The sequence below is a fragment of the Apiospora hydei genome (genome assembly GCF_038363865.1).
Source record: "Apiospora hydei strain CBS 114990 chromosome Unknown utg000004l_segment0_segment0, whole genome shotgun sequence".
NCBI lineage: Eukaryota > Fungi > Ascomycota > Sordariomycetes > Amphisphaeriales > Apiosporaceae > Apiospora > Apiospora hydei.
In genome coordinates this window covers 724,227-741,944 of record NW_027117363.1, presented here as the reverse complement: position 1 = coordinate 741,944, position 17,718 = coordinate 724,227, and the positions used below count along the sequence as shown (strand labels likewise).

The 17,718-nt window shown below is 50.6% G+C and overlaps 6 protein-coding genes across 6 annotated transcripts; 4 read left to right on the top strand and 2 right to left on the bottom strand.

The window, feature by feature from the left end:
• Window positions 1-618: 618 nt before the first annotated feature.
• PG997_002749 (uncharacterized protein) lies at window positions 619-1,136 on the top strand (the record flags this gene model as incomplete). The annotated part of the gene is made up of 2 exons (XM_066807064.1): window positions 619-925; window positions 1,024-1,136. The coding sequence occupies 2 exons, from the start codon at window positions 619-621 to the stop codon at window positions 1,134-1,136; spliced, it is 420 nt and encodes a 139-aa protein (XP_066670682.1).
• A 1,568-nt stretch (window positions 1,137-2,704) lies between these two features.
• PG997_002748 (uncharacterized protein) lies at window positions 2,705-3,222 on the top strand (the record flags this gene model as incomplete). The annotated part of the gene is made up of 3 exons (XM_066807063.1): window positions 2,705-2,838; window positions 2,878-2,958; window positions 3,021-3,222. 3 exons carry the CDS (start codon window positions 2,705-2,707, stop codon window positions 3,220-3,222), a joined length of 417 nt encoding a protein of 138 aa, XP_066670681.1.
• A 749-nt stretch (window positions 3,223-3,971) lies between these two features.
• Window positions 3,972-4,430, top strand: PG997_002747 (uncharacterized protein; the record flags this gene model as incomplete). The annotated part of the gene is made up of 1 exon (XM_066807062.1): window positions 3,972-4,430. One exon carries the CDS (start codon window positions 3,972-3,974, stop codon window positions 4,428-4,430), a length of 459 nt encoding a protein of 152 aa, XP_066670680.1.
• Window positions 4,431-4,897: 467 nt separating this feature from the next.
• Window positions 4,898-6,454, bottom strand: PG997_002746 (FAD binding domain-containing protein; the record flags this gene model as incomplete). The annotated part of the gene is made up of 2 exons (XM_066807061.1): window positions 4,898-5,907; window positions 5,971-6,454. 2 exons carry the CDS (start codon window positions 6,452-6,454, stop codon window positions 4,898-4,900), a joined length of 1,494 nt encoding a protein of 497 aa, XP_066670679.1.
• A 2,234-nt stretch (window positions 6,455-8,688) lies between these two features.
• Window positions 8,689-14,421, bottom strand: PG997_002745 (uncharacterized protein; the record flags this gene model as incomplete). Its single annotated transcript, XM_066807060.1, has 16 exons — window positions 8,689-9,438; window positions 9,594-9,664; window positions 9,718-9,873; window positions 9,921-9,968; window positions 10,020-10,079; window positions 10,214-10,312; window positions 10,377-11,399; window positions 11,456-11,893; window positions 11,961-12,222; window positions 12,290-12,556; window positions 12,708-12,781; window positions 12,861-12,893; window positions 12,942-13,124; window positions 13,181-13,406; window positions 13,466-13,824; window positions 14,322-14,421. The coding sequence occupies 16 exons, from the start codon at window positions 14,419-14,421 to the stop codon at window positions 8,689-8,691; spliced, it is 4,149 nt and encodes a 1,382-aa protein (XP_066670678.1).
• Window positions 14,422-15,211: 790 nt separating this feature from the next.
• Window positions 15,212-16,954, top strand: PG997_002744 (uncharacterized protein; the record flags this gene model as incomplete). The annotated part of the gene is made up of 5 exons (XM_066807059.1): window positions 15,212-15,427; window positions 15,486-15,681; window positions 15,733-15,891; window positions 15,954-16,163; window positions 16,212-16,954. The coding sequence occupies 5 exons, from the start codon at window positions 15,212-15,214 to the stop codon at window positions 16,952-16,954; spliced, it is 1,524 nt and encodes a 507-aa protein (XP_066670677.1).
• Window positions 16,955-17,718: the final 764 nt, after the last annotated feature.

Sequence of the window (17,718 nt, the reverse complement as noted above, 5' to 3'; positions counted from 1 at the left end):
ATCGCCGTGCTATGGGTATCAAACTCGGTAGCCTGATTCGTGCTCAGTGACCCATCATGTGAGAGATAACGTTCATGGGTTTATGAACCCTGCTGCGAGCCAGCGGCCCAGCCTATCTGTTATACCCAGGTCGCACACCTCTTGGACCAGCAGACACGTGTAGTGAAGGATCTGGGGTTTGGCATCCTCCAAGCGTTTTGCTGGTGAACGATTGCCCATGCAAAACATTCCTGGAGCAAAGAGCTTCCGAAAACAAACAAGGCCACCAAGATACGTCGCCCCTAGCCTTGAAGGACAACACTATCCAGATCCGGGGACTACTGATGTGACACAGATGCCGACCATAACCTCGAGATCCAGGGATACCCCCTATCTATTAGTGGATGTTTGGAAAGATGACGTGAGAGCCCGCATAACCATCATGGGCGAATAAGCTTGGATGAGGGTTCCATTGAACCAGCATGTGTTCCTTTCCGCGTATAAATATCTCTTAAAACTCCGGTTCCAGGAGTTTCGTGAAGATCCAGCTTATAAATTTACATATGACATCTCCTTTCAGACAGCCAGCTGAACTTCACTATACACGATTAATCGCGGTTGCCTATAATTGATACAACGATGTCAGGAGATCCCCAAAAGTATTACGCTGCTCTCGTAACCGCTATCAACAATGCTATATCGAACCATCCAAACGACAACCTGAAGCGAGGAATGACAGAAGAAGTGGAAGTCGGCAGGTCCTCTGAGGTCCTAGAGCCACTAGTCACCCTTTACGCCAAACAGAAAGATACGGAGGCCGATTTCACGGCAGATTTGGAGAAAAAGAAAGAGGAGCTGGGCAATTTCGAGCACCACCTCTTGACCGTACCTTCCGATGGTGTACATAAAGAGAATACCGCCGGATACGAATTACGTTTCGTACACGGTTAGTATGACCACGGTTCTTTCTCCATCCCAGCAACGTATCAAAACCCAAATCATTCGTATGAGACCAGCCTTACTGATACTCCATCTGGTCATAAGTGGTACCCGACAACGATGACAACGGAGGCACCGGCTCAACCTACAGTTATGGCGGTGGCAAGCAGGGTAGTGCCGGTACCGGCGGCCGAGAGTACCGCCCACTAAGCTATTAAATACCTTTCCTTTCTTCCAACTAGAAGTACTTCACCAAGTGTTGTTCTCGATGGTCGACTGAGGGCTGAGTAGGATTAGGAGCGAGGGGAAAGATGCTGGTCTACATCATTTGGACTTTTTACCTGCTATTTGGGTATGATCAATGTTTTTGTTTATTATTTCCTATCGGATGGGCATTCAACATGTCCCTTATTGGTTCTGCGGCTTAATTACACGAGCAATTCCTAGATATGAGATTTAGATAGTCGTTTATTGCTATCTTTCCGATCTGGAATCAAGTATGCACTGGGTTATACTAACCTCCTGATGGGCGTGACTCGTACTAGTCACATAATAACGCTCCATTCGATGAACTGCAAGACCCTTTCGTTACCTCCCTGCTATACTACTAAAATGATTATGTACTTGCTAATTATAAGACTTAAAAGGTTGTTCCTCTCCATGATCTGTAAGATACTGCTCCTTCTTAACTGTTAGCTGAATCATCCTTTTATTTATCGGCACTGGTTCCTTTAAATCTGACTGAGTGGGTCGCCGTTCGATCACTTGAAAACGTCACATTGTCAAACTTGAGGACTTCAGATCACGATTGCGTCTCCTACACTGGTTGATTGTCTTCATGACAAATGTTCGGGTACGACTATGAGAGAATATTGCCACGTATTATTATGTTGCAAACGAAGAACTATTGATTTCCTGACTGCAAGCGATGCATGGGTAAAGTGAGTCTACATTTCAAGAACTAGGGAGACAGTTCGACTGCAAGCCATGTTAAATTACCCCTGAAAGCCCAAGGGGAAACCTTTCGTGATAACTTATCAATAAAGCTAATAAAGCATGGCAAACCAAACAGACGAAAGTTGGAAGCAGTCAAATGTGACTAGCATCTAAGAAACTAGAATAGCATAACGTTTTACGACTATATAAGCGAGGAATCAGACGACACACTTGCCCTAGCCTCTCGCAAGGCGGTGTAGGCTACTGAGCATGTTTAATCAATGAAGGCTGCAGGATTATCTTTTAGAGGCAGCATAAAATCAACTCGATGACCGTTAGACAGACCTTCGGAGGAACTAGTACACCAGTCTTCGTCCGACGGTGACTTTGGCCGCTTACTTCATCTTTCTTTCTCTACTCCGATGTTGTAGCCGCTTTCCAGCTGATCATTTAAATCCTTCGGGTCTCTGCCTTTCCTCCGAACTTAAAACCCTGCAGTATTATTCGATCAAGAGCAAGACTATAATTGCTATTGAAACCGCATCGTTGACAGTATGAGTGGAGCTGCGCCTATCCTTACGGGCCCTTTGAAAGAAGCTTCGAGTGATTTCAGCCCCTCCTAAGCATAAGGTTAAACTGCATCCAGTCTGCCACGGATGCACCCAGATCCCGGTACGAAAAGATGGCAAGTGAAATCAACAACGATGACTCCGTGTTCTTTGGTCGGCTGACAACATCCTATACTACTGCAGCACCTGGATCAAAGCATACGGGGCCAGATAAGTTATGAATAAGGAAGAAACCCTTAAGCTGGTCCGAAAGGCAACCGCCGGCCGACTTGATCCCGGAGATGATGGAACTGTACCCCGACGCCAAAGTCGTCTTCGCTCGGAGGGATCCGCAAGGGCGGTGGGACAGCATCAAGGCTGCCACTGCCAGGGCTGTGCCGTTGTGGTTAGGAATTGCGGCCACGCCGATTTCGGGGTGACGGCGACAGCTCGCGACATTTGCGAGCGTGTATAGTCGTTCCACGTTCTGCCTCGCAGTCCTGGATCCGGTCACGGCTACTCCGTCCGATTTGATGCTTCATGAAGGTCCCCGTAAGTGTCTATGGTTACAAGCTTGTGGTGCCATTACCAGCTGACCATTATTTACTTCTTGTTCAGATATCTTGGAACTCACCTCAAGAGAGTGAAGTCGATTTTGCCCGAAGGACAGTTGCTGGAGATGGATCTAAATGACAGATGGGGACCTCTGTGTCAATTCTTGGCTGTACCCATGCCCGACACGCCATTCCCGAGAGTCAACGACGCTGAAACGGCAGACAGATATGCCACCAAAGTCATAGCTAAAGCCCTTCATGTCTGAACTGCCATACTCTCTGCTGTCGCTGCGACTTTGTATCTCATTATCCGTTGGGAGTAGACTGTTATTTCGTTTGCTCAACCTACGAGCAAGAGTTTGCATCTCGTTTTACTCTTGAAATCTGGTACCCCTTTTCTATGCCCAGAAACTTTGATGATTGCCTGGCTCCAAAACGTGACATTGGAGATGAGGCAAGACTCCTTTCTCGTCAGTTCACAGGTTGTTTTTGCCATCCATGCACATCTGCAACTCTTGGTACAGCGCTGGAAATAGTTCATTGGTCGTTGTTCGGTGTAATGCTGACGCTTGAATGTAGTTACGTGCCTTGCAATTTCACGTAATAGAACAGAACGAGTAGTTATCGATCGCAGCGTTCAAATTGTGGAATATGTACCTAAGAAACCACGTTCCAAGGTGGACACACGACTCGTTGCAGCTCGCTGTAATCACGTCGCCGGTCATACCAGCCTGTATACTATTCACATTCAACGAAACCACTGCGTTCACTTCACACTTGAAACATATATAAGATCCCACTTCTCCTCTGCTCTTGAACCTTCATCATGGTTTTACATCCAACATCAATTCGACGACCCATACAGTCTCGAAACCACCATCTCATCGACAGCTTGCTAGCACATACACACTAGACAACATCAAAGAACCATCACAACCTCGACATCTCCACTTGCTACGGTATAGTGAACCCCTAACACTGCACCCTATACTCTGCTAATTATTTTTCACCACAGATGGAGAATTTCTATACCCTAGCTACTCTCCGAGCCGAGCTCAAGAACACCCTGGGACTGGACAGCATCGAGGCACTCACCGACTGGCTGGAGAGCCCCGGCGTAAAGCCGTTCATGGACGAGTTCGTCAGCGACTACCTGACCAACAACCCCACTGCCAACGATGCAGACTACACGAAGGTCACCAACCTTCTCGGCGCCAACGCGGTCATGAATTTCGCTGCGTACGACACCACCAGCTCCGGCTCGAGCCGACCCGACAAGACGGGCTGGTCCGCGGAGAAGCACTGGGTTCGGTTCATCTGGCAGATGGGCCAGTACGCGAAGACGCACACCACCGCCTGGCAGGCCCCGCGGGAGGAGGAGATGGAGGTCTGGTTTTGGCACGGGTATGAGGTGGTCAAGTTCCTGAAGGCCGAGTATGCCAATGAGCGGGAGCTGGAGAATGCTGCTGCTTGAAAAGTAGGTAGGCGGGGATGCGAATGTTTCAGGACAGTGAGATAGTGGATGGAGAATTAGTGCTAATCGGCACACCACCACACATCATTGCGAGATTCGCTGACAGTATCATATATATTGTCTAATACGCCCTCACATAGCAAATGCTAAAGAGACATCGCAAACCCACCGTCCAATTGCAGTCGCTTTAAACGTTAAACTTAGATATGTTTCCCCTGAAAGTTTAGACGTGCAGTCAAGAGTTCAAGGAACAGACGAATTTGACAATGGGACGGATGGACTCAAGCGGTCCGTCCCGTAACTAAGACATGTAGCAGCTACAGATGAACTTAAAGTGATAATAGGTATGTGTATATGCAGGCTTCCACCCGCAAACGATTAAGACTAGGTATTATTGGGATGTTCTACTATGTACTCAGGGTAGATATGATGTATATGAAGTGCAATCACTGTTTGTCTCACTTTCCTCACATCTTGAACCCACCAGTCCTCGTCGCCCACAGCCCCTGCGGATCCAACTCATCGCGCACGCGCCGAGCGAGCGCCGCGTTCTCCGGCTTGAGGCGACCAAAGTAGTCCTGGCGGAAGTAGCCGTCGTTCATGAAGATGGGCAGGTACGCGTCCTTGGGTAGCTTATCCTGGGCCTGGAACTCCTTGACGCGGCCCGCGAGCCCGTTGTAGGTGTCCTGCATGGCCTGGTCGACCTTGGGCTGGTCGCTCGGGATCCAGTAGCTGTAGTCGTACTCGAAGATGATGCGGTCGATGCCGTCGTCCAGGTCCAGCATGTCGCCGCCCTTGGACTGCGACTTGGCCGCGAGCCGCTTCGGCATCGGCTGGAAGGCCACGCTGGCGATGAGGCCCGTCACGGGGAGCACGCCCGAGCTCACGTTGCGCCACGAGTCGAGGTAGGACTCCATGATCTCGGCGCCGTGCTCCTTGCTGGGCAGGGGCGTCATCTCGGTGCCGATGGTGTAGACGCTGCCGCGCAGGACGGCCCAGTTGTTGCCCGTGAGCAGGTCGGCGTAGCTCTGCTTCTTGACGCTCTTGAGCAGCGGGCCGACGTCGGTGAAGTTGCTGAAGATGCCCGCCGGCGGCTCCGGCCCGTTGTAGTAGACGAACAGGATCCAGATGTCGAGCAGGCCGCCGACGGTGGTCTCGGCCGTCAGGATGATGCCGGCCTTCTCGTCCGGGTAGTACTCGGTGAAGTCGCGGACGGCGGCGAGCAGCTTCTTGTTGTTCTCGGTCGTGGCGCTGAAGGTGTAGTGGCCGCCCCAGACCTCGGCGGGCTGCTGGTAGACCTTGAGCGTGTAGGCCGTCACGATGCCGAAGGCGTTGCCGCTCCCCTGCAGCGCCTTGTGGATGTCCGGGTGGCTCTCGGCCGTGACCGTGATCATGGTCGCGTTGGCCAGCACCAGCTCGTACGCGACCACGCTGTTGGCAGCCCACCCGTACTCGGTGCTCATGAAGCTGAGGCCGCCTATATGTTACGCGCAGTTAGTAAGGGGTCATCTTTTAGAATGCCATTGGACAGTTGACTCACCTCCGAGGAGATATCCACCCACACCGACATTACCGATACGTCCGCCGACAGCGGAGTAGCCGGTCCCGTCGAGCTTCTTGGCGACGTCCTCCCAGCGGTTGCCGGGCCCGACGCGCACCGTCTCGCTCGCCTTGTCGAAGATGACCTCGTTGAGGTGCTTGGTGGAGATGAGCGGGCCGCCGTCGACACTAGCAAAGTAGTTGTTGGGGTTGTGGCCGCCGGACTTGACGGCGAAGGTCTCGTTGTTGTCGCGCAGGATGGAGACGACGGCCTGGACCTCGCTGGGGCTCTTGGGGAAGAGGATGCACGAGGGCTTGAGCTGGTTGGTGCAGGCGGCGGACCAGTACTCCTGCTGCTCGTTGGTGTAGTCGATGGAGAAGCGCTTGTTCATCTGGATGCTGGTCGTGTCCTGGACCACGTCGCACGTGTTGGCGGCGAGGGCGAGGCCCGTGGCGAGCAGGCCCAGGAGGACCTTGGAAGCCATGGTGGTGGGGGAGGGAAGGAAGAGGTAGGGGTAGGGGTAGGGGAGCTGAAGAGCAGAGGGAGGGATGAGAAAAAGAGTGACAGTCGATGCAGCAGATCTATGGAGACCTGGGTCGACGAATATATACCACTGATCAGCCTGGGGAAGACGGTCGGTAGTTGGACGAAAACTACAGTCGGGACCCCGGGGCAGGTATTATATTAGAAGCGGACAGCGCGCGACTGAGGGAGAGACAAAGGGGGCGACGGTATAACGAGGTGCTTCTAAGAAGGGTTTACTTATGAAGGGGCTCGGTGTCTCTCGCGGAATCCTCCTTGAGGGCCACCTTGACTCTGTCATGACCCCGTTTTGTATGTGACGTCGGGGAAATCCATCATCTGCTAGACGAATGCTACAGAAACAGGCCAGTTCCCCGGCTTGCCCCAGATGCTAGAGATTGCTACCACCGTCCGTCTGTCCGCAGATGCTCTGTCACATGAATTGGATTTCGACCTTGGCGACTCTGTTTTCCCAAATCGTCTCATCGTATTCGGGATCTCTGCCCAATTGCCTCGGCAGGCCCAAGACAGGTGAGAAGAGGGGGGGTCAGGTCACCGCAGGATCGCGAATATTTTGCAGAGCTGAATGGACCGATGCAGTCAGAGTTGCAGCGGGTGCCGTAAACGGTTCTCGCGTGCTTTCGCTTCAGCCATGGTTTTCGTATCTGGGTGCTTGGGGCAGCTCGGCCGGGGAAAAAAGAAAGTGGGCATAATGCGGACCCCTGGAATTAAGCAGCCAAAAGCCCCAAAGCCCCCGAAAGCCCCCCAAAAGCCTCCAAAAAGCCTGCATGCGGGTCAAAGCCCGAACCCATCATCTCCTGCAGCCCCCCTCAATTGGGCTGCAGCTGCAGCCACTCGAGCCGCTGTCCAGGTCATAGGTTCGGGAGGGTGAGCCTGCATTGCACCGCATCGGCTGGGTTTCCCGTTCCAGAAAAGGGTCTTGCTTCTTCCATTTCGACAGCTCACTTTCGATTGAGCTGCATCTCGACCTGCGCGTTGCATTCCTAATTGCCACCCCGATCTCCTCTGCGTGTGAAGTTGCATTTGTTGCTTACCCTCGGCCATGGAATCCCAATTCCATTTCCCTCCGACCCTCCCTCTCCTTGGACAGGCTGATCGCGATAACGCGACCGTCGCAACGCTTCTGGGGCCGCAATCTCTCCAGGCCGTGCCAAAATATGCAGCACAGCAACAGCAAGCTGCAAACAAAAGGTTAATATTTTCGTAGATAGGTAGATACGGCATGTAGCACTGCGATCTTCCTTGTCGCTTGCCTTGTTTGCCAAGAAACCAAGAAACTCCACAGATGTGCGCTGCCGTAAGTTGGCGTAGCCGTTGCAGCCGATTCAACAAGGATGCATCTACGTGCTTTATGCATGCAGATGCGGCGGACGGACTCTGCGAAGAAACCACACCAATTAGACTGCCTGCATAGCATGGTAACCTCACTCAGAAAATCATGAAAGAAGAAAAAACAACACTCCTTGCACTAATCTCTCCCTCCGCCGTCTTTAAACTTGCAACCCAGTAGCACGGCAATGATTGAAGCAAATTGCCACTAACACCCAACTTTTTGTCAGCATCATCTCGCTATGCCAAGTTCCATGACTCAGTTCATAGTTCACCGACAGGGGCATGACTCGATGAGGATCTATGTATAGCTGCTCGGCATTATCTAATCACTTAAACAAAGCCTGAATCGGTTTCAAATTCGACGAACCGTACTGCCTTCTTCCATGGCGCCGGTCGAGTCGGCACCGTGGGCCCCTGTCTCAATCGTGGCGCCCGATCGAGTCTATCGTAGTCTGGGGTGCCGATTCTAGAACAAGCTTGATTCATCTATCAAGTGTAATTGGAGTGAACAGGATCAGGGGTTTGATTTGACACGAGCTTACTACTTAGCTAAGCAGTTATACTAGTGGAAACGAAGTAGGCAGTGAGAGAATCGACTGAAGCGAAAGTAGATAATGAAGTGAGAGTAGGTCTGCCGCTGACGAAAATACAGCTCAATTGTGAAAGGTCAAAGAAATGAGAGCCCAAAGTAAGCCAAAAGAGTGTGTGCAGTGTGGGAAAAGGCCATCATCTCGAGTCGTCCGGCTCCCTCGGCGCGCTACGACGGTACGACTGCTCTGGGGTCTGCGGAACCCGCTCCGTCGACCCAGCCGCATACCTCTCGGCACCTCGCGCGTACGGGTCTTAACCCGGTGCGAACCGATCTTGCGGCGCTGGTGGTGCGTAGGGATCTTGACCTGGTATATACCGCGATCTCTGATCCGGGTGGTGCTCGTAGCGCTCAGGGTAGTACTGTTGTGGCTGTGACGGAGGCGGCTGTGCTTGGTAATACGGCGTATGCTGAGGTTCTCTGTAGCCGTACCCAGCTTGGGGCTGCGAGCCGGCCGGGGTCGCCCATGGCTGTGATCCAGGAGGGGCTCGTGGAGGTGTCGTTATCGGCGGCCCCGGTTCAGCTACCCTGAGTCGCGTAGTCAGCGCGTTCGGGACCTTGGGCATGCCAAAAGTATCATAGCGCCAGAGATTCTCGCGGGCCCGACGGGCGAAGTCGGCGCCATAGACTTGCTTGAGGTAGTCCAGGAAGCCCTTGTAAGCATCGGCGACGGTCTCGAAGTTTTTCTTGCCTAGTACCACGGTTCGGCCATGGTCCGTGTCATCCAGGAGATCGTCCGTTCCCAAGGCGTCAAGCTCTGCCAAGGCAATGGCTGACTGGAAGGCGTTACGGATCTGGCGGCCGTTCCATCGCCCCTCCTTGTTGTTGTCGAAGTAGTCGAGAGCGAACTGAGTGATCTCGGATTCTTTGATCTCGAGTTTTCTGTCGTTCGTTTTGTACCGTAACTTGATTCTTTCCCAGTTCTTCTCGAAGATCTGTCGTGTGGCATCTCGTTGCAAGGGTGGGTAGTACAAACTGATATGTATACGTGATGTGAATGCTTCCTGTAACAGCAAATGTTAGTATCCTAGTCGGATGAACATGTCGCTCCTACTTTGTTCGTTTCCCCGCCCTTGTACATCACTACATGCCGTGTTCATAACCTTGGCCCCTGGGCCGATATAGGTCATATCGGTATGTTTTTAGAGGACTTGCTTACGTCGAAAACGCCCACGCGATTCGTGGTTAAGAAGAGGACACCGGAGTAGTATTCCATCATTCGAAGGAAGACTATAAATCATTAGTAAACCAGACCTCAAACCAGTTTTAGTTCAATAACATACCTGCGACGAGACTGTTTCTTACGAAGTCTTCTCTGGTTCTCTCCCCCAGGAACACGTCTGCCTCATCAATCAACAGAATGCATCCCCATCGACTTGCTAAGTTGAAGTTCTGCTCGAGTGCATCCTCAACCTCCCGTGCCGTAGTGCCCAAATCACCTACAGTGCATCAGCTTGTGAAATAGGAGCTTTCAGAGGGGTCTTACCACTTGTGATCTGGAACAACGGCCTGCGGAACGAGTCCGCAACACACTCTGTAAGATACGTGTCAACAGTGTTCATCAGGGTCGAAATCGTGCACTTACCTGCGGTGGATGTCTTCCCAACGCCAGGCACTCCATGTAAGAGCAAGATCAAACCTCTACCTGTATGTATTTGTTAGCATAACGAAGTGGAAGCTATGAGTACCTTAATCATGCCTTTTCCACGAACGAAGTCTGATTCATCTCTGTTCGCCGATGCTAGCTTTCTGTCACGTAAGTGCTGTCTAATCATAGACTTGACCATATTGCGATGACCAGGGGGAGCACAAGCTGATCAAAGCCCTCCCCATCACCGAGGATGGCGACTTCGGACATGTGCGTCAAATCCAGTTTATCTAGTGGTATGAGTGTTAGAGAGGAAATCGGGGGGGTTTAAAAAAAAATGTTTTGGATACTCACGCCATTTTCGACTTCGTAAGACGAAGCCAAAAACCCGATAAGACATGATGAGGAAGTCCTCATCTGTCAAGGTAGGGTGCTCATCAATGTCTTTGAGAGCCCGAGGAGTAACAGCCACTGACGGTAACACAGACCCTGCCTCGTTCATATGTGCAACAATATAGTCCTCCATTCTTCGGTTCTCCACATACTCATCGCGATGAACGACCTCTCCGGTGCAGCATTCTTTGACGCACGGCAATTCAAGTGATTTCTGTGCTTCTCGGTAAATTCCCACGGTTTCATCTGCTTCGTCGTCCAAAGAGGGATTGGCTTTCGAATCGAGCAGCTTCGCTGGCGAGCAGTCTGCAATGTGCCTGACGCGGGGCATCCACTGTGGAAACCGAGTGAAAGCCTCCTCGAAATCGATCACAACCTGGCTATCGATTTCATCTCGCGTTTCCATAGCCAACCCGGTATAGTGCATATGCTTGATGCCAGCCACCTTGAGGAATGTCTTGCCCCTCTGGACAAGATTGTCCCGGAGCTCGACGTCTCTTGAATGCTGGATGGGGTAGATTGGAAGCGACGTCACCTGCTTCTTCCCTCTAAATCCCGGGAACGCGAAGATCCGGGGAACGGGGCCTATCGAAGTTCCATCAAAGTCCAAGTAAACACAGCTCACGAAAATTGGGTTGTCAGCAAATTCCGCTTCAGTCTCGTCCTTCCAGAAATCCAAGCCACCCTTGTCACGATTTTTCACGCGATGTCTGGTGCAGTCCACCTTGATGACTCGATATGCCTGTTTCAGGTGTTTAGCAATCACAATATCCCCTGGGTTGAAGAGCAAGGGTAGATCAGCGAAACTGATCTCTCGACACTGATCGCTCATGAGATATTTTCGTTTCTTTGCCATGTAACTGTCAATGAATGACAGAAGACATTGCATCTCTTTCAACTTTGCCATAGCAGAAATGCGCTTGGTATCGTCGTCGTTTTCCTCGTCATTGGAATCCGCAATAGGCATGCCTGCAGGTTTAGAGTCTGATACAAGTCAAGGTCAGCATAGGTAAATAGAATCGGTGCAAACACGAACTCACTTTCTAAGGCCTTCTCTTGTTGAAGTGCCCAGTCTCGAAGTTCCTGCTCATAGTAAAGCAGCGATCTGAAGGGCCTGAAGACCAAGAATGCCCCTGTGAAGGACTCTTCCATAATCTCCGAGAAGGCTTTGATCAGAGCTGGCGAGTTAATTCGAATTCGCTCCGGCAAGGATGCTTCAGCAGAAGGGTTCCCGTCACTCCCCATTTTCTGCAAGGTAGAAGCGCGAGGTATCGAGGTACTCAGAGTTGCGCTACGTTGTGCTAAGTTCTTGCGTTTTGGCCGGCCCTTAGGATCGGTTGCCAGCTTGATGACAGGCTCTCCAATAAGAACGTCGACGGCGAAGAACTGCGTATTTCGAAACAGCTCTGTTCTGCTGCCCGCGGCCTGGAAAGTATCCCAATGGACACAATTGAGTGTTGGATGACATAGACTAGTCACTGTCCAATGTCAAAGGTCTCTGTGAGGGTGGTCTCAAGTCAGAATATTTCGAGTCCAGTTGACGACGGGGGATGGGCGCTTGATCTCGTGGTCCTTGTAGTTGGGGGTTTTCGGGTGATACGTAATCATTTGGCGACGAAGATATTCTGGACAATGCGATGTTGTCCTTGAAAGTATCGTCTCGGATCCCTTCGTCCAAGGCAATCTTTGACGCATCGATGCCATCATGCAGCTTTTTCAGATATTCATCCCAGATCCATGCCATATTCATGCTCTCTTTGAAATGTTCATAATTGACGGGGATTGCATCATTTCCGTCAATCCTGGACTGTGTAGTAGCCAGTGCGATTGCCAATTTGAAGCAACGAATCATTTGATGCCCATTGGAAAAAGACCGGCTCTTTCAGAGATTGCAGGAGTGTCCCAACATCTTGACGGATGACAAGTTTGTCATTTTGACGTTGGAAAGTCTCTGTCATACTTTTCCATATTTTCGCACGTCTTTTAGCGTCGAAATTGCCGAGATGAATCGATAAATTGATGCGAGAAGAGATTGCTTCGTCTAAAATGCCGACCCTGTTGGTTGTTAGGAAGAGGAGACCTTCTAGAGTGTCAAAGGATCGACAGAATTCTAATGCAGATGTGTTAGATTGGTCTAGTCCCTGTTTGAGGTGAGTACTTGCCCATAACGGCCATGTTTTGATCCAGGTCTTGCAGCGATCTTGCTTCGAGGAATACATCACAGTTGTCTATGAGTAGAATTGCATTCCACATCTTGGCAAGGGAAAACCACATCATTAAAGTCGGAGTAACCTTCCCAGGGCCCACAAGTCCATCCTTCGCGCCGATGGAAAGTACAGGCCGACGAGTTCTCGAGGAGATATATTCTATTGATGTCAGTTAGGCTTGAAGGATGTTACTCGGAGATTCCCGGGATAGCTTCCCGAGAATTGTGGATTCACTCACCCACGGTGTAGCTTTTTCCAGTACCAGGAGCGCCTAAGGAACCCGTCAGCTACCAGTTGTTATATATTTTTGTCTACACACCATGAAGAAGAATGGCTGTTCCACTGCCTCGGCCTCTTGGGCCTTCCGTAGCCTGCGACCCAGAGCCATAAACTTGTAAGTCTACTAGTGCGTCAAGTGCTTCAAGTTTATGCTTCTCAAGGATTGGCCGTGCGATTTCGCGAGGTATATTCAGAGGTTGAATGTTTTCAGTCGTGATGGGCACTAGGGAAGCGTCAGCGGTCTGAGTAATGACCAATAAGCCACAGGCAGCGACTCACTCCAAGTATTGTCTGACAAGATGAATGCACTCAGACAGGGCGAGATGATTAGAAGCTGGTCAGCTGTCGGAGTCCTCTTCGAGTGCACAATCTCTTTGATTGCACAGATTGGATGGCCTGGCTTCAGTACGTCATTGGGCTCAACCCAGGTGAATGTCCAATGATGCTTCGGATACTTTTCTTCTACCCCGGCCTTACCACCACCCACAATGATACGCCCAGAAATCTGCGAGAATTGTTAAAATACTTCCAATCCCGATCTGGGGATTCTAAGGTGCAACTCACGTGTTGTCTCGCTGCGTCCAAGCATCTGCCCTCATAGGACATGTATCTTGAATCGCCCCAGATAACATCGCAGGTCCTTTTACCTCTTTCTGTGAGTTTTCGCTTTCTACCACCATCGTCGTTCGCGTCATGGAACTCGACTGCATAAATAAGCAGTGAAGTGACAAGCTGCTCTCCGTCAAATTGATCAATGACAACCGAGTTGGTGGCAACCCGAATTTCGTCCGTAGGCCAGTGCACTTGAAGAAACCAGTATTCGATCAACCATCTCTGGGGAAGATCATGGGATGGCTTCGGTGGAAGCTTGATGGACTTCCCCAATATGCACCCAAGCCATTGGCCGTCCCACTTGGTGTATGCTAAGGAGCCAGGTCTCATCAATACCCATATGTCCTCGAACATCACCGTCGGCTGGATCATTGATAGCCGTTTTCTTGCAGGGGGCCATATAGTGCTGATACATTGGACGGAGAAACTGCACAAGTAGTTCAAGATGTTGCAATTTGATGGAGTCGTCCGTTTTCTCTACTTCATGTTCCAGATCAGAGAAGTGATGCAGGAGGCAGGCATAGGGTTCGTGTATGACTAGACTTTCTCCAGACAAGATTTGTCTGCAAATTTGTGAGCAATTGATGGTATTCGGGAAGGATATGGGTTAATACCCAGGGTAGAACTTCACGACGTCCCTGATGGACTGGGTCAGGGCCTTCGAGTGCAAGACCAGGTAGCGATCCTGGATGCTGGTACTGGTGACATCCCCCAACGTTTCCGATGCATTTGTAGCTTGTACACTAGCCATTCGGAAGCCGACAGGATTGATGACTGTGACAATCTCGATGATCGCCTTGGGACGTACCTCCGTACTGCCATGCTGGGGACTTGACGAAACGTCGCTCTGAGAACCCCTCAGGGCCAGATACGTTGAGGATGCGCCTCTCAGTTCTGGATTGTAGCATTTTGTCGTGTACTCGATTTTGACGCAGCCCTCGGGCTGCTCCATCATTGGAGACAGTCTTGTTAGGATATGTCTTCGGGTTGAAAGAAGCTATACTTTTAAAGGAAAGACTTGGACAGGCTTGAAAACCCATCTACCTTTGACATGGAGAGAGAGTCAGACCGGGAATTCGAAGGGGGATTTGGAGCTGCTGGTGTTTCAGCTTGCCTATTCGTTGCCATGAAGAGGGGTAGGTCTGCAGTGGCTATTTGCTTTTTGTTCCGGGATACACTGCTGTCCAATTGTATACCGTCGTGCGGAGCCACGTGAGGTAAAACTGGCGGTCATCATGTTGGGGGCCAAAATTAGGCTACGTCTCACCTCAAGTCGTCGCGCCTCTGGGTTTCCCGAATTTTCATCTTTGCTCCATCAAAGATCTGCGCCTGCTTGACTATATAGAGCAAATTGAATCAGCCTCATATATTCATACAGCACAATTGTCATTTCCCTTTTTGTGCTATACCCATCCTCAAGTGCAATTTGCTGTGGTCTTACAGATTGAAAAGTAAAAACGAACGATTCCAGGTTTCCGACTGGCCTCCATCCTTTAAGTCAAGATTGGCGCCAACACCAAGGATCTGTCTAACCGAGAACACAACATCGTTGGATTCACCAATATTAGGCGCTCTCGATTCACCCAAAGATGCGCAGAAGGATACCTCTTCGACGGCCCAGGTCAAAGGATTTCCAGAAATCCTGCTGGAGTTCAAGGCCAAGTACCCAGTTGAACCTGAAGCACGGGCCGAGAAGAGATGCAGCATCCGCTCTACAACGAGCTGGGAAGAGGTGCTGGGGTATTGGATAGTGCAGCGGCAACGTATGCTGAGACTAAAGGGTTCAAAGGGGCGTTGAAGAAAACCAAAGAGTTCATTGAGAGTAAGGCATATACTGTCCAGCGGGTATCAAGTCTTGTTCCAGAGGTCGACTACGCGAAACCGATCCTAGGAACCTTGACTTTCCTCCTTCAAGTTCGTGTCCTGACCAACATGTCCTCGCTGGAGCAAAGCTTACCAAGGATGACAATAGGCGTTTCAGCAAACTTGCAAGGTCCGTGAGGACGTCAAAGGCGGGATAGAAAAGCTGAAGAAGAATTTTGGTCTTGTCGAAGACTACATTGCGATGTACTCTACCAACAAGAAGGTCGCTGAGGCGGTGACGACTATTTACATTACGATACTCAAGGCAATCGAAGAGGTCATTGGTTACTACACCAAGCACATATGTAAGTCTTGATCTTACCTGCCGACGTCTGGATATTGCTGATACATCTTAGTCATTAAGGGGCTTAAGGCTATGTGGGACGGCAAGAACTACGAGAAATCGCTCCTTGAATGCTTGGAAAATATTAGCAAGGATGGCAATGAGCTCATTCACGAAGCTGATACTGCCCACAAGCAAGCCACGAACAAAGTAGTGGAGGATCTCGAGAGAGGTACATCACGAATCTGATCACCAAGTGACTAGTTGCTCTTTCTCTAACAACATGTGTCAAAGGTCTGGATACCATGGACATCATTGATAGAAGAACTGTGAATATAGAGTTCATGGTCAAAAGTGCCAGCAAAGGTATTATGGTTATGGTCAAAGATCACCTAGTAGCGATGGAGGCCAGATACAAAAGGGAGAGGGCCCGGCATGAGAAAGAAAAGGCCAGGAACGAGCAGGATATGCAATTCCTTCAGCGCCAAATTGAACAACAAAATGGTGAGATCTCGGCTACGTCCTGAACGAACCAGTGCTAACGGGAACCAGCCGAAAACAGGGAGTTGAAACAGCTCTTCTATCGAGCCATTACGCCAGAACTCATACCACTTGCAACAACAACTGTCGTCACTCAGCAGGATCTACTCAGCTTCCTAGACTCGACAGACGTCAACACATCAGATATCGAGTACATCATAACCCAGCGAGAGCTCGTCATAGCAGGGGGTCAGGACCGCACCGAGCAGATCATGAAGTCACCGCAGCTTCGGGAGTGGTTGGTCCAAGCTGAGAGCAAGGAACTTTTGATCCACGGCAACTCGGAACCCGAGCCCATCTCTCCCATCTCGTTCTTCTGTGCATTGCTGATGCAGAACTTGCGCGGCGTCGATCAGTTCAAGTCTCTTGCCTTCTTTTGCGGGAGCCACCCGTACGACGACTTCGGTGGAGCTCGGCTGATGATCATGAGCCTGCTCGCACAGTTTCTGCAGCAACAGCACTTTGACCTCGTGTTCGTCGACCACGCATTGGCTTACCGGATGGACGATGGGGACATCGAGGCCTTTTGCTACGCCTTCGGGCAGCTTGTGCGCCAGGTGAAGAGCACAGATAGCGTGTTCTGCGTGATCGATGGGATCAACTTCTACGAGGGCCTGGAGGAAGAGCTTTTGCAGGACACTGCCTACGTGCTCAGGTTTTTGCTCGACTTGACCAGGGAAAGGGGGCTCCGCCTTCAAGATCTTGGTGACCAGTTCCTCGAGCACAGAGAACACTCGACAGGCTATAGAGGATGAGAACTACCTTGCCCTGCCAAAACCGGCGGCGAATACTCTTGGTTACAGTGACTTGCGGTTCGAGCGGCAATGGCAAGAAGGACTCGCTCAGTTTGAACATGAATATTTGCCGCTGTAGCAGGACGGCGTCACGATAAAAGGGGAATGGATATGTATGTGCTCGGTATTGTTTGGGTTATCTCCAGGTATACAGCATAGTGACAATTCAGCTATTAGTAGCCCGCCACGAAGACTACTTTGTTTGACCTTATGCCTTGACAGAGATAAGCATATTGGGTATTAACGTATTGGGAGGGGTACTAGAGTCTCGAAGCGTCCGCAGCGTTAACTCCTGAAATGCACAAACGTTTTTTGATACACAGCCCCTTCTCCCACATACGATACCGGCATAAAACCGGCACCAGCAAAATGGTGGGCCTTCGGAGGAACACGCTTAATGGTGGCTCACTTGTAGCAAACACACCACCATATTCGACCCAATTCTCTATCCTGTTGGAGAGCACTACTATCTACCCCACTACTTGGCGACTTGTGGTATATTAAGCATATGTCACAGTGCACCAAATACAGAGGCTTGGCGTAGACCAGGGATGCACAGTTCGTATCCATTCAGTTGGGCTCCATGTCATCCCTTGCGTAGATACCTCTCCAGTAATACGAGACTCGTTGTTTTTGTTCTGCTTTCCAACGGCACGTCTGTGCCGCCCCTGGGAATCTGGGCATACATCTAAATCTGAGGCAATCGTCACCATCCCTTGCTTTGC